Below are 15,861 nucleotides of genomic sequence, written 5' to 3' on the forward strand. Positions count from 1 at the left end.
TAATATTACAAGGACCTACTGCCACATATCTTTACAGGTATATATAACAGCTGCAAGCATGCCTAGTTGCCCTGATGATTTAGGAATACATCACCAGCTGTAACTGGCTGAATGTCTGGCAGACTTCCACAATCTCACCCCCAAAACTATTTATAGTCCTGAGAGGGGATCAGGTAGATAGGTACATTTTATAATCTTTGTCAAAGAACCCATAATACCTAAAGCAAAAAGAATAAGCAGTCGAACAACCAAGGTATGTTTTAAAGGCCTGCATCGTCTGTTCTCATGTTGAAATCGCACCTGGCTAGTAAAAGCAGGCTGCCTGCGCGGGCGGCATTTGCCCCACTCCACTACAACAGGACCAGGAGAGGAATATCGAGGGAAGGCTGAAGAAAACAACTGGTACAGCAGGCAGAGAGGGGGAAAAGAACCGTGCAAACAGCGGAGATTGTGTTTTTAATTTCGTTTTTTCAATCTATAATTTTTACTTCAACTGAAATTTTTAAAAAGTGAATTTCAATTTTTTTTAAATATATCTTGTGGCTTTTTTAATGAATCAATACATCAGTCTAAACATACCTTTACCTACAGTTATCAGGTGAAAGTGACGTGACAGTTAGGTGAAAATGTTAGTTTAAATATAACATTTTAAACTAACACAAACACTGACATTCACCAGTTAAAGTTATTTTTTAAAGTGAATGAAGTGAACGAAGTAACAGATCAGACTGCTATTTCACGGCTCACTGTTGAAGGAGAGCCTGAATGAAATATAATAAATTGGAGGTCTTTACACTTCTAAGAATCTGACTACAACACTGTTTCACAAGGACATCAACAGTCTCTTTTTTCAAGAATAGATAGATGCATTACTATTATTTCAAGACGGGCACCATTTAATTGCTTTAGGGCTGATTTAATCCACTGCCATCCAGGAGCAGCTAGCCCTAATGAACTGATTAATTCCCCCGTCCTGATAATGGAAATGTTTTTTCAGGTTGCTCCCCTTCCCAAAACGGTATCCAGTCCTGATGAAGACCCGCTTTTGAGGCTTAGAGTGGCCCAATCCCCCTACTACCTGCTGGGTCGAAACGTCGGCATTCCATGCAGCCTGAATTGTAAATTGTTTTGGCATAGGGGCAATTATGAATGATACAATTACCCCTGTTTAGATGAAACTGTACTTGTGTGCTGGTTAATAAGTATACACAACTAGGCTACTGTGTATATATTATGATACCTGTAATTGGTCTAATTCCTCTCTTTCCAGTCTAATATACTTCATGTACGAGACCCGATTTTCTGAGCACCCTTCGTAAATTTCTTTAGAGCAACCATAAAATGTATATAATGTATTTATACTTGGTGTTTTTCAAAATATAGAAAAATGTATACATGTAAATGCGTTATCTTTGTGTGTGATGTTAAACTTATAGCAATATTACGAACTCTCCCTTGCAGTCAGAAACAATACCTATCCCCATCTTGGAGTTATACGGGTGGGTTATGAAAAATCATTAGGCTAAGGCTATTCACTAACCTTTATCCGCTTGGTGGATCTCATCGAGTGGACCACTGTTGTTGAGTATCACTAATTACCCTGGTCCTTCTGATTATTTTAGGGTCACCACATTGTATGTCATGGATGGTTCATCCTGAGAAGGATGGATGGGAAGAGCTAACACTTACACCTGGAAGGACTGTGTTCTGCCTCACACAAAGGGTTGCATACCCCACCAGAAATGAGTCTGCAGCCAGGGCAGAAAAAAGGGATCCCTTAGAACTCTCTCTACTTCAAAGGCTCGACTGGGTATACGTATTGGACCTCTAACTTCACCAAATCAGAACACTTCTGGAACTGAGGATATTCTGCTAGGAAGGACTGCTGTGCTGTAAGAGGGACTGCCACTCTGCTGAACTGCTTTACTGTGTTGGCCTGGTGCCGGATGCTTCTGGCCTAGGAGTGAGAAGGACTGCATCTGCATCTTTAGCCCCTGCGATGCTCATGACGAGCTCAGCTCGTCATGAGGTATACCTCTCATGTGCTCATCATGACCACACCCATTTACATTAGGGCCCAGCACAGGAGAAGGATACCATCAGCAGCGATGGTGTTAAATACCATATTCTAAATACTCTCCAAGGGCTTGTTGGCTTTGCTCCTGTTTCTGAAGTCTCAGGGATTTCAAAGACTGCACCTTCAATTCAGCACTTGGACTTTTTACTTGCTGAAAGTCTTGCTCTGCCAAAGGGTGCCAATCCAGTACCAGGCCTTAGAAGAGAGTTTAAAGTGCTGCATCTGCCAGAAACTGCACATCAAAGCAGTTGCACCGATCGGAACAGGGGCAGCTGATCCTGAAAGATTGAGATTTACGCATTACCGCTGTTGCAGAGACCAGATCGGTGCATCATATTTGGAACTGCTGCGTCACCTCCAGAACCACCGCTTCAGAATCAACGCTTCACAGCCACTCTGTGGAGATCGACACATTGCCCCTCCAGAATGGGCTAACCTGGCGTATCACATTTGGAACTGCCCCACTCAGATCAAGCACTTTGTGAAATGGAACTGACGCATCACCGCAGTTGCATGGAGAAATGGGGGTTTGGCAGCCGGCCTGTGCTCCATTACGGGCAGGCTGAACTCTTGGCTTTGTCCATGTTCCAGCATGACCAATTAGCTCAGTGAGCGCTATTTGTTTCTAAGCACGATTTTTGCATTTTATCTTTAAAAATTGATATCTCAACTTCTACTGATTAGTTTGCCATTTTGAACTTATATTCATAAAAATGTTGGCTATTTGCCTAAACCTGTGTGAAATCTTTTTGTGGTGTTTTCACTGTTTTACTGTGGTTGTATTGCACAAATACTCAACATATTGCCTTCTAAGTTAGGCCTGCCAGCTCAGTGCCAAGCTACCAGACGGTGAGCATGGGATAAATTATGGTGAATGACTCACTTTCCTTCACTAGGATTGTGGTTCCTGTTTGCAGAGGGTGCATACTCTGTCCACCAGAAACCAACTTCTAACAAAATCCATATATACCTCAGCTCCGTCAAGGAAAGTTGGTGAATTTTCTTTCAAGCAGGGGTCGAAAAAAAGGGGGGTGGTCACAAAACGCGTTGTACCCAGCAGAGATACTGCAAACATTTTTGAAAAAGATTGCTTTTTGTGATTTGGTGTATACATGTGTTCAGTCATTTTTAAATAATTAAGGTTAAAAACATTGTATATTTCACGCAGCAGAGGATCCACAGACCCAACCGATCTTGAGATAAGATCGGATTGGCTGCAACCTTATCAATAAAGGTAAATAAGACTTTTTGTAGTAAAGTTTTGTGAAGATTCAGAGAGGCAGGGTACCCACAGGGCAACCAAGCACTGTACGCAGCCCCATTCTGCGCACTGCCACAGGTTGTGCATATTGAGGGGTGGGTACCAGTTAGAGGTTGAGTGCAGGGCCTGGATAACTTAGTTTACGTTTTAAAAACAGAGAAATTCACAGAAAAAAATAATGGTTAACGTGACCTTATAGTTAGGAATTCCCATTATATCTCATCTTACAATGAAAAAAACCTTAGACATTCACTGAATAACCCAAAAGTTAAGGGGAAGTTATGGCTAGGTGAAAGTGTCTATTAAAGCATACTGTTTTAAACTAACAGCACCACTGAAGTTCACCAGTTATAGTTATTTCAAGTAACTATAACTCATTCTTTGCAAGTAACTATAACTAACGCCCATGACATGCACTGCTAATTACTTTCCATAGTACATCACTTATGACATGTTCTATGACATCATTGATAACTTCACTGCAACATTTGAAATAACAGAATTGATGACAACACAATGCATGGCGCGAGGGCGAGTTATAAGTACTTTAGGGCACAAGACCTGAATGAATGGTGTATTAATCTCAAAATTATCTTTTTTTACCAGTAATGACTGGACTAACCAACATGACAGAGCAGTTACAAGTAAGACACATAGCAACTCCTTGCAGCACCCTGCATCAAGGTGTAAGTATAAGGGCAATTAAGAACCATATTCATTGGATTCTTTGATTCCGGTATTTATCATCTGCATTTATGAGCCTACCTCTTATTTTACTAGTCTGAGGTGCTTGGCTTTAGTTAGTGAACAGAGATTCTACACACTATCTGATATTGTCTTGATCCTGGTTTTTTCAGCTGTTTTTTCCCTTAGTAGAGTATACCATTTTTTCATTGCATTACCCAGAAGCATTCTCATTTTTGCAGGTATAAGCTCCTGGTTTCACACCGGAATTGTGCTGCAGTTGATCCAATGTTATTTTAGGACACAGGGTGCTTTCAAACCCCATTAGTTTTACACCTTGCATCAATTACACAGGCAGTGAATCTGGAAGGTGGTTAAAGCGTTTGTGCATTCCATTAACATTAATTTCACATTAGTGTTCCCTTTTGCTTGAATCAGATCCATTCTTCGTAGGTGGGCAGCACTGCCGCTTAAATAGACTGCAGCCTGAACGTACGTCTTCTTGCAGTGTTGTTCACAACAAAATGCACCGTTACCTTGGCAACTGCCACATCATATGGTATTTATAGCACCTCAGAACTATAGAGCTGCTTCTTCTACATTAGTGATATCTTCCCTGGCAACAATTTGTTCATCCAATAGGACACAATCAGCATAGATGTGAAAATACACCCAAAGTCAAGAAAATAACCGATCAGATATTTAAAGCCATGACATGACCGAAAACAGTTAGTGCTCGTTTGTACACCTGTCTCTGAGATGACCTGATTTTCTCCTGAGAAAGCACCTAAAAGATTCAACACATTAAAAAAAATCATATTATATATATATATAGGCGGACGCCCGAAACGCGTCAGATTTGGTGAGCTTTCCTTGTCAATAAATTTGCCGAATGAAGATTGGGACTCGCGTGGTTTTTCCTATTTTCTACCTGCCTGGTAGTTTTGTGTCGAGAGACTACTGTTCCTGTATATGTATGTATATATATATATATATATATATATATATATATATATATATATATATATATATATATATATATATATATATATATATTCGCTCCACAACACATCAAAGATATTGATGAAAAACGGGACACCCAGAGCTGCAGTGTACAAAAAGATTTATTCGGCAGATGAAAAAAGTGGAACTTTTTTCATCTGCCGAATAAATCTTTTTGTACACTGCAGCTCTGGGTGTCCCGTTTTTCATCAATATCTTTGATGTGTTGTGGAGCGAATTGACTCAGCCAGCTGGTGGCTGCAACAGGACCGCCCACGCCAGCTCCTCTCCTAACCAGCGGTGGTGGGGAGAATATATATATATATATATATACATATGTATATATATATATATATATATATATATATATATATATATATATATATATATATATATATATATATATATATATATATATATATATATATATATATATGTTTCCCTTTTAAATTTTAGGGTTTAGAGTATATTTACATTCTGTGCTTTAAGTTCAAGGCTGCCTCTTTCGAAACATTTCTACTGCTGTGTTCTCTTTTACTGCTTGCCTGAAGCACCTGTGTTTGGAAGACTAATGCATTGTGGCTGCATTATACAGAATGCAAGTACTTCTAGGTCTCTTACTTAAAGGTAACCTGGTACTAGATGTTCATTTATAAGAAATGGTTTACATCTAGAAGGGTACATTCTTCCTAAATGCATGGTCCTGGTCTGGCAGGGTAATAATAATAAATTTCTTACATAGTATCTGTAGGAAGCTGGCTCTTTGAATAGTGCACTAAAACGAACTACACTGTGCAGAGAGTCAGGGATTCCCCGATAGGTATGCAGAAGTAAAATTGGATAATTTTAATGCTCTTTTTGTGGTTGTATGGGCAAGAAGTTAGGCTAATCAGAGGGTAGTGCGAAGCATTTGTTGTCACACACAGACATAATAAATGAGACACACACTCGAGAATAAATCCTAGACCAATTTGTAAAAATAAAGAGTATTTTTATGTATTTTTAGAGACCAAGAACACAGTTCTAAGGTAAGTACTGTTTGAGTTATGATTTTAAAGAGTTTGGAAAATATATCACATTTGTGCAATTAACCACCATAGAAATCGAAATGGAAGAAATAGAAAATTGCATATAAATTCAAGCAATGGTTTCACGAAGTTCACCTTCCTGTTGTAGGTCAATGTTGAGACCAGGTCCAAAATTCCAGCAGGTGAAATTCAGGAGTGTCCTGGATTCGTTGGGGGCCACTTGAAAATGCACTGCACAGAGATAGGAGGTCACAAGAGCCTGGAGAGGGAGCACAGCTGGTTGGGATGTTCTGGGGCCAGTGTAGCCGAGTACAGAGCGAACAGGTCAGCCCGGTGTCAAGTGTCTTTAGGGTCCTCGTGGTCAGGAGCAGGCAATTTGAAGAGGTGATCGTGGGACAACTGAGCCACTCAGGAAGTGGGTCTTGGGGTATATTGACAACCCACAACGGGTGCTTGCTTCTGGTGCTGCTTTGGGAGTCCGGTATGGACTCTTCTTGGTTTTTCCCGTTGTGGGTCAGGTACCCTTGGGATTGGTACACCGTGGCTCCGGCAGGTCCTGGAGCCTCCAATCTTGGTGGAGAGGCAATCTGACCCTCCGAAGCTGTTATACATCTTCTTACTTTGGTGCTGCTTCAAGGATTTTGGGGAGCAGCAAGTCAACAAACTGGGCTTCATGGGATCAGAGCCTGTGGTGTGTAGGGGAGTGAAACCTTCACTCCAAATGAGCTTCTCAGTGATTTATTGAAGGCTGGAGGTGCTCCGGAGTTCTTGGATTCCTTTCAGGTTTCAGAATGACACAGTAGCAGCGATTGTCGAGTCCTTCTTGCAGCTGGTGGCATTTGGCACCTTTTCTTTCTGCAGCAGGGCTTCTGTTCTCGCGTAGCATGTCTTCTTTTGGCCTGGTCTTCTTTGGTTTAATGAATCTGAGGTTCAGGTCTCAGGGAGCTACCTAAATACTGAATTTAGTGGTTTTACAAGGAGAGACACATAATAGCTAATGGGCCCTAGTGACCACTTCCTGTGGGAAGAGGCACAACCCTAGCCCCGATTGGAGGTTTTCGCACCATCTCAAGATGGTGGAATTTCAGGAGAGGGGTTCACCTGATCTCCCCCGCCGTATGGGTGGTGCTGCTGTGGGGGGACCCTCCTCCTCATCTAACTAATTTTCCCACCTTTCCTCCTGCCAAAAGTGAGGCAGAAAAGGAGCCTTGGCATCCCCCACTATCTAGGGGTTCCTTGGCTGGATTTCAAAGGCGGCTTGCCTTTGAAGCTTCCTGCCCTGGAAGGCCATCCTGTCCTGGAGGAGGTGTGAAAAATCTCAACCCTGAGCCAGTATTGTGTCCGTCCTCTGAGAGCACTGGCTCTCACCCCATGAGGTTAGAAACACGCCTGGCAGTGGCATGCAGGGGAAAACTGGCCAGGGACCCCCTAGTGATTGGTTAGGTTTCAGTGGACCCTCTAAAAGGGTCTCCTGTGTAAATGTATCAATAAACCTAACACTGGCATCAGTGAGGGTTTAGTAAAACAAGATGCTTGGAACCAAACCGCTGAGGTTCCGTGATTCTGAACCTGTTCAATAAAGGTCGTCGTATCTAGACGATTTTGGTATCAGCGGACCGCAAATGATGAGTGCGGCATGTACGAGCGTTTTCATCGTAATCGATCAACGTAAACACTGTGTATTCATGGATTTCGTTCGAACCTTCGGGTAACATTTTGTGTACGGCAGCCATTTTGTGGATTGCCCTCGCATAGGCTGATGACTGTGGCCAAACAGTCTCTGGGACACGTACACCTTAGCTTGAGTTTGTGCTGACTTCTGTTTGACCTGAGTGAACTGACTCCCTTGCCCGAGGCTAATCTTGCTGAGCCAGTTCCTTGTTAGGCATCTGGTCAGATAGAGATCAAAGAGCAGGACATTGCTGAGTTTATGGTACACGCACACACCCCTCTATCTTACTTCTCATCTTTTTCTGTTCCTTCTTTATGGCCTATTTTAGAACATGGGTTGAGGTCCTTTTATTATGGGTTCGTTTGGCCTGTCCGAGCAAGAATGTTGGTTTTTGCCTTGTCATTTCTGGTGGGCTGGACAACGGAAAGTGGATTTGTCATTACGTGATTGGTCAGTTTGTAAGTAATTGATGCTAGCCAGGAATGTGATTTTTGGCATAAAAGACGATGTCTCGCTCTATGAATTTGAGCAGTCTCCTGAGAACATACACCGTGTTGTACTTCTAGGACCTCTGTTACTGGCTGCAGCTAATAAATTTGATCTTTGACGTCACCAAGAAGTATCCCGTGTCTCTGTACTCTAAGACAGGTGAACCCGAAGACTTTGGGTGTGCCCCCTGCGCCGCTGGGTTTAAATCCCGGTTCTTCACCGCTTAGAAATAAGTGAAGACATCATGGAGCTAGGAAACTCATTTTGACAAGAATCCAGCCCATGGACCCTTAATGACTTCCCTGTTCACTTACAATATCAAAGAATAGTCTGGATACTATAGGGGCATATCTCCTCATGCTGATATGCCCACACATAGGATATAGTGCGCCCTTCCTTAGGGCTAAAGGCCTGCAGAACGGGTGACATCAATATCTAATGTAGTGCATGGGGATGTGTGGCACACATGGCTGTGTGCCATTTCAACTCTTTTGATTTTCCTGCAGCAAGACACACAGCCTGCAATGTCAGAATACATAGCCTTGGTGAGGGGGCCTTGGGGTGGCACAACCAGTGCTGCAGTGTCAGACGACCCTCTTCAGTACCCATCCCTAGGTACTAGAGGTACCACTTACTAGGGACTTACAGGAGTAGCTGAAGTTGTGCCAATCATGGTACAGTATTTTGGGAAAGAGATCTGGCACTGAAAAACTGGTTAGAAGGGACCCATTGCACTTACAGTTCGAAATCACATCAGCCAAAAAGTGGGTGCTAACCATGCAAAAAGAGGCACTTTCCTAGAGTTTCTGAAAGCACGTGCTTGAACCTTGTAGTACTTGAAATAGTCTCTTTTTGAACAGCACAGTCAGCTCTTTTCTGCAAAATGTTGCCAGCCAAATGCAGTTTTTTCGAGTTAACAATGTGGTAAAACAACAACAAAAGTGTACTAGTCTGATATGGTGTGCAGGTAAAGGGTAGGATGTTGCAGAGTTGGGGTTCCAATATTCAAAGCGAGATAGAGCTTTCCTCAACCACGTTAACATAAATAACTAAAGAATGAAAGACTGTTTTCTCTCTGCTGCTCAGTCCAAAGAATTTATCAACTTACGAATCTAAAACACGGTTGTCTGGCTTGGTGCGAATCTCTCTTTGAACCCCGCAGTAGACTATTTTTTGAAACTGAGGGAAGTAATCATTGTATTCCTCAGAATTGAAACCCTTCATCATGGGGGCAGGATTCAAATGCAAACAGGATTATAGTAACTAACTCTACCTAGACTAAATTAAATAACTATTTTACATACAGGAGATAGCACACAATGCTGGCGCCAGAGGGCTCCTAAGAAGGTTGAACAGCGCGCCTTTTACAAACATGGATGTACAGTGAATACAGTTAAAGTGTAGAGTTAATAATAAATATCCTCGAAGTGTACTTAAACAAGTTTTTATCCAACCCGATAGGTATATGAAAGACAAACCTCTGCTGCCAATGTTTATTAAATTTTGATATCCATTAAGATCCTTCAAACAGTTTTATTATAACCCTTGAGGTTCTAATTATTATTATTATTATTATTATTATTATTATTAATAATATTATTATTAATTGACCAGGAGATGAGGCAAAAGATTCTTCATGCAGTCGGGTCACCTAGGAATAACCTAGCTTTCTAAATTTGTGTGCAAACTAACATGAAAAATTCAGATTCACCCTGAAACTCACCTGTGGGAATTACTGAAGGCAAGCGTTCACTGTGCATAGAGATGCTTTAGTACAGTGTACTATATAATTGTGATAATCTACATAGTAAATCTGATTTTATTGATGCACTCCAATATTTATTAACAACAGGAATTACATTGTGGAAAAATACAAATTACTAGGAGCAAAAATAACAATATACAGAGTTTCTATGAAATATCAAAAACGAAAAACATTTTGTAACTGCCCCTAAAAGAACTAGCAGGTGGACCTTCTAGAAAAGCCTAAAAATGTCATCAACGACATTACCCATGCAGATTATAAATAAATTGCAAGACTAAAACTGCGACTAAAGTCAGAAATGAATTGATGCTAGAAATGTTGAAAGTCTGATAGCTCCTTTGTAGAAGGAATATTAGACATTTGATATAAGTTAATGTGTGTATTCAAGAACAGCTCTTGAAAAACAAAGTGAAGTAGTTTGCATCTGAGACACACTTAACTTTTCACTAAAGAGTGGCCAATAATCACAAAGATTTAAGGAGACAATAATCACTCCCACCTCAGCAACTGACAGACACACACAGTTCACTAATTCAGGCATTCTTAAGGGTTTAGGGACCAGATCAGATGATTGTCTCATTGAAGGATGGATCTTTTCTGTTAATTCTTGATAAGAGGTTTTAGAATCCTAGACGTGCAGATCAAGAGATTGCAGTTGAAAAGGCAGCTGATGACACCTTTGTTGTACCTCCTTACCTATATGCTGTGCACAAGTATCACAGTACTCTGCATATAATGACTCAAAACAATTGCAGCAGTAGGGTCTTCCTTCCTTCATGATGTATCTCTGGCCCCCGAGCACAGTCTCACATTCAAAACAGCAAAAGTGTTTCATATGCCAGTGTCTCCCTTCAGCCTCCGTACATTCATCTGCAAAAATGATCTGGAAAAAAGGGAAAATTAAGTCCGTTAGTAGGGATGAGAGATACAGAAGATGTAGACAGCCACCCCCCTACCGGTGCAGTTTACAAACAGAATAAGGAAAATCAAAGCAAGTGCTTGCAGGTTCTCGCTTCAGTTTTACATGACATTGATGAGTCTACAGCCAATCAGAAGGTGTCATTGTGCAAGAGAGAGGGCCAATAGGTGGTCATGTAAATGCCAGCATCAAATGTCTTCTATTTCAAGTGGGCTTAGATGGAAATGGGATTCTTATGTTTATCCAGCAAAGGACTTTAAAATGAGGTATACTATTGTTTTAGAGCAGATGTACTCCAGTCTAACCAGTTCAACTAATGAAGACTTAAACACCACACCCAATGACTGGAGATGGATAAACCTTTCTTGGAACAGCTGCTTTCTGTATAAATATGAAACAATAAAAACCTACATGAGCACTGGCAAAATACATTTTTCATGGGTGGCTCTGTTGATGGGTGAATGGACGAATGTGATAATGAGACAATGGTTTATTGAATGGGTGAAAGTGAGAGCATGGGCAGATAACTGAGTGATTGACATAGTTTGTGATGACTGGGTGAGCAAGTACATGGGGCGATGAGTGGCTCAGTAAACAGAAGTAAGGAGGAATGTATTGAAGGGACGGCTGCATGAATGGGTTCATTTTTGGAATGGTCTATGGGTGGATTAGTGTTAATAGATGAAAGAGTGGATAGGTGGACGAGTGGGTGATAAAACTGATGAATATGTACATGGGTGGATGGATTAATTGGACTAGGTAGAAGTGTCACAGTCTGGAACATGATTTAGCATCAACAGGGCAGGATGGAAGGGTCCTCTATTCTCCATAATCCAGGCTAAGAAGTGTGCTAGGGCATCAGGCTCATTTGATGGCATTATGCAAAGGGTGTCTGTATTGAACCAAGGGCTACCACATTTTGTCAGTAACAACATTTTGCTAGTGATTCGTATCAATTATCCATGAATGCCCACATTAAGCCAAGAATTTCCAACATGATACCACCTAGTCAATAAACAACTGGCCAGTCATGGTGGCCTATCGCGTGCATTATCGTGTATTAAAGGTAGGGCCTTGCCATGCTGTATAAGCACTAGTGTTATGATGCAGGGGTTCCAAAAAATGAAATGATAAAAAAGTGACACTCAATGCAAAAGCATGGTATTGACGATATGATATTAAATCAACCCTTGCAGGAAATGGTGAAATACATATTTCTTCTATCAATTTCTTGATGATGTGCATGTATTTGATCATGTTTATCACATGACAAAAATGTGAAATAAAAATTATTATTCAATTAAATAAAAAAGGGTAGCAAATCAATAAAAAAAAGTCATCATTGGCAGCAAACAGGTACTTTGGGTGCCTCACATATTGGTACACACATATCAAGATATTTCTTCAATGAGTAATCAGTGCTGATGCTTTTAATGCACATTGTATTTGACAAATACTTCCATTGTTATCTTTATCCTTTGTTTAACTTATTTTATGTTCTAAGGGAGTTGGGCTTATTTTGAAAGGTCTTGCACTTTTAAGGGTGGTAGTGTTCGTTTTTGATTTCAGACCTGACAACACAGAACAAAGCTTCTACCCTGGCACAGGCCCAGTGCACAACATTTGCAACATTACCATTATTTAAAATTCGCTATAACTTACAAATGATTATGTACACCTGACAGGTATTTCCACCTAACATGTACTTTCACTGCTTAGACATACTATTCTTACTCCTAGCAATATTTGGAAACAGAAGCCATCTTGACGTCATGGTCAAGTTGAAATAATGGGCAGTGGATCCAATGGTGAGGTTGAAGCAATAGCCATCCCAGTTGTGGCCAGGTATTGTCATGAAAGGTACCATATCACAGAAATCTTGGCTCAGGAATGTAGTAGTTCTACACACAGACAGGCAAAAGCAAACTACAATACTTTTTTTAGTTGTAACTCACCACCATCAGTTTAGCAAGGCTGAAAACATACATTGTTGGTCTGTTGCACAAGACAAACTCATTTGCCACACCACTAATTCCAACAAACTCCAAACCAACAAACAATACATCCAAAACCAAACTTTACACAACCCATAATTATTTGAACAAACTCATAGCATAATCAAAAATGTAATAAATCCAATATTAAAGGATATGTCAGGTCTACCAATTTTAATAATTTGTATGCGTATTTGGTAGCACACGCGATATGGAGCCTTTAAATAAGAAACAATTGAAAAAGTGATTTATATTTAAGTAAACAACAGGTGCAGATGTAGCTTAGTTAATAGTCATATATGTACATAATGCCAAAGTTGTTTCACCCATCTGAGGCAGATTACCATTGGGTAACATGCTGGTATCATTCTCTAAAACCATGAATTATCTTGGGTAGCCTACTATATAATGCTCTGAAACCATTAGAGATTATAAAATTATACCCAACACCCACATTAATATTATTTTTGGGCAATACATTTAATGAATCATTATATTTCCAGTGATAACAATGTAGTGATTTGTGATGCACTTTACTAAATCAATGACTGGGTGTTGTAAAGGCAAGCTTGTATTACAATGCAAGTGTTCTGCAGATATCCTGACTCAGGAGAGGCTGGTACAGTTCACATGTTTCTCATTATAGCAACATAAAATATATATTAATAATGGAGCTACTACAAATTGGAATCTAGACACAGCACTATGCATTGCAAAGTATGTATTCAAAGCTACTGTTGTACTTTGTTCAACCAAAGCTATAACTCCTTCACAGTGACAGTGATTACAAAACACCACAACACAACACCTCCTTCCTGGAAGATGTCCTCAACAAAACCCTAAACCTTCTTAAATTATCTACCAAGGTCATTCAAAATAGGGACTTTAACCTGGGGATTGAAATAAAAGTCAACTAGCAAGCCTCCAGTATCTTAGAAAAATGGAGCTCTTGGACATCCAACGGATTAATATCTAGCCTGCATGAGGCCGGGCATTTGCCTAAACTAGACGTCTCTTGCAATGTGCATTTTAGCAATCCAGAGATGATTACATTCCAACTTGCTTCATGTTTAAGTGAATGGAAGTTGTTGCTTTGCTTCTTCTTCCCCTCTATGGTAACTGCAGACTTTTATAACTTTACCTCTGTCCCTTTAATATTATTGTTTTTCCATTTCTTATTTTATACATAAATTGTTACCACCTAGCTATTGGTTTGCCTGGATGTAGGCTCCTATTTAGAATTTGTTGGGTGGGTTGATTAGTCATTATGGCCTACGGCACTTGTAATAATGTGGATGGGGTATACGTCACCTATTGACAGAAATCCCGCCCGTCATACTCATCTTTTGTTCTCTTCACTTTTACTTACTTATGTATTGAAGTTTTGTTCACCAGTACAATGCCACCATTCTGTCACTTCGGAGTACTCAATACAATGAAAGATTGAGGACCTGAACCAGAGTGGATAGCGTGAGGAGCAATCGCTCATCCGGTATAATTAAATCACCGAGAAGCAGTAGCAGAATTTCAATCGAAACCAAGACTAAATATTTCTAGTCTCAGGAGTTTTCTAAATTGTAAGTGGTCGGGAAATACTCTTGTTTAATCGTTCACTTCTTTCTTGCATCTGGAACTCCTTGTAGCTCAAGACATTTCCCTAAATATATTTGCCTTTTGAAAGACTTATATTGAATCAGACTGGAGGGAGATGTCCAAAGGGGCCAGGCTTGGTTATAGTGGTGTGTCTATTCTTGTAAGAAACCAGAGCATTTGGAGCAGTACAGTTTGCTATGGTGCTTAGCACCTTGAACTTCGCATGAATTCATTTCTACAGGAAAATTCTCTGAAGTCTATCAATTGTGTTCTGATTTAGACCCATGCAGATGATATGCAGTAATGATGAATATGCACCATTGCCTTTTGCATTCCAGTAGTGTGACCAGCAAGAGTGAGATTTAAACCAAAAATGAACCTCCACCCATGGTTGTTAACTTTCTGAGATGTGGTTGAAGGTAGTTTCAGGCTTTCTGGCGAATGACTGCGAGTGTCTTTTCAGCTTATACTCACAAATATGTAGAAGAGATCTTGACGTGTACAAATATACTATGGTCTTGCAGACAATCATATACCTTTGCCAATGCTCACATCTCTGCCCTTGGGGGGCATGGGGTGGGAGGGTTCACATTGTGAGTGGTGTCATTGTGGGATCGCTGCAAGATCTTGAGGAAGCCTGGAAAAGGGCTTTGCATCCATGGCCAGAGGGCATGGTGGCTTCATAAATGATTACTGGATCATTTACAGCAGTGTGGACACCTGCCTTACATTGAAGATTTCATTTTGGCCATATTACCAAATCATGCTGATTCCCAATTTACATCATATATAACACAAACTAAGGTGTCACATATGCACATCTGGATTCTGATGACAGTTTTTTGGTAACTACAGCATGAAGAACTTGTTTTCATTGTAATCAATGCATTACAATACATGGGTTTATAATTATTCATTCACCAATGATTATCATTTGCTATTGTCCAGTCCTGGGTAATTGAAAGTGGCTTTTTAGGGCATTAATCTCGATTTGTTCCATGATTGGTATGTTCATATGTTCACAGATTCTCGTGCCCAGTCCCATACATGTAATTCGTGAGAGCAGCACCGTATATTAGTCAGGGCTTCCAGGATTATTTTTCCTGGAACCTACCTCGCTCCTTATCTGTTTTTCTGACAAGTGTCGTTAGCGATCTTTGCTGTTCATTTCAAGGTGCCATTTTTCAGACTCAGTTCTTCACAGATGCTGAGGAGGTCTAATGAACAGACTGGTTTCTTCCTCTTCACAACTTTGGAAATATACTCTTATGACTTAGTAAATCCATAAGGGGCACTGCACCTGTGCATTTTGCCAGAAAGAGCACTATTTGGTGACGGCTCAGTATCAAGGTGCCCTGCCACTCGCGAGGAGCTACA

General features: G+C 40.5%; 1 protein-coding gene across 2 annotated transcripts in view; it reads right to left on the minus strand.

Annotated features, from left to right (window-relative positions):
• Positions 1-15,861, minus strand: part of PRICKLE2 (prickle planar cell polarity protein 2) — a 234,862-nt gene that overhangs the window by 115,616 nt on the left and 103,385 nt on the right. For both annotated transcript variants that reach the window (XM_086939086.1, XM_086939087.1), the window contains one exon: positions 10,675-10,861. In XM_086939086.1, the coding sequence (XP_086795212.1) occupies positions 10,675-10,861 (187 nt within the window). The remainder of the gene's footprint in view (positions 1-10,674; positions 10,862-15,861) is intronic.

Source organism: Lissotriton vulgaris, chromosome 9 (assembly GCF_964263255.1).
Source record: "Lissotriton vulgaris chromosome 9, aLisVul1.2, whole genome shotgun sequence".
NCBI lineage: Eukaryota > Metazoa > Chordata > Amphibia > Caudata > Salamandridae > Lissotriton > Lissotriton vulgaris.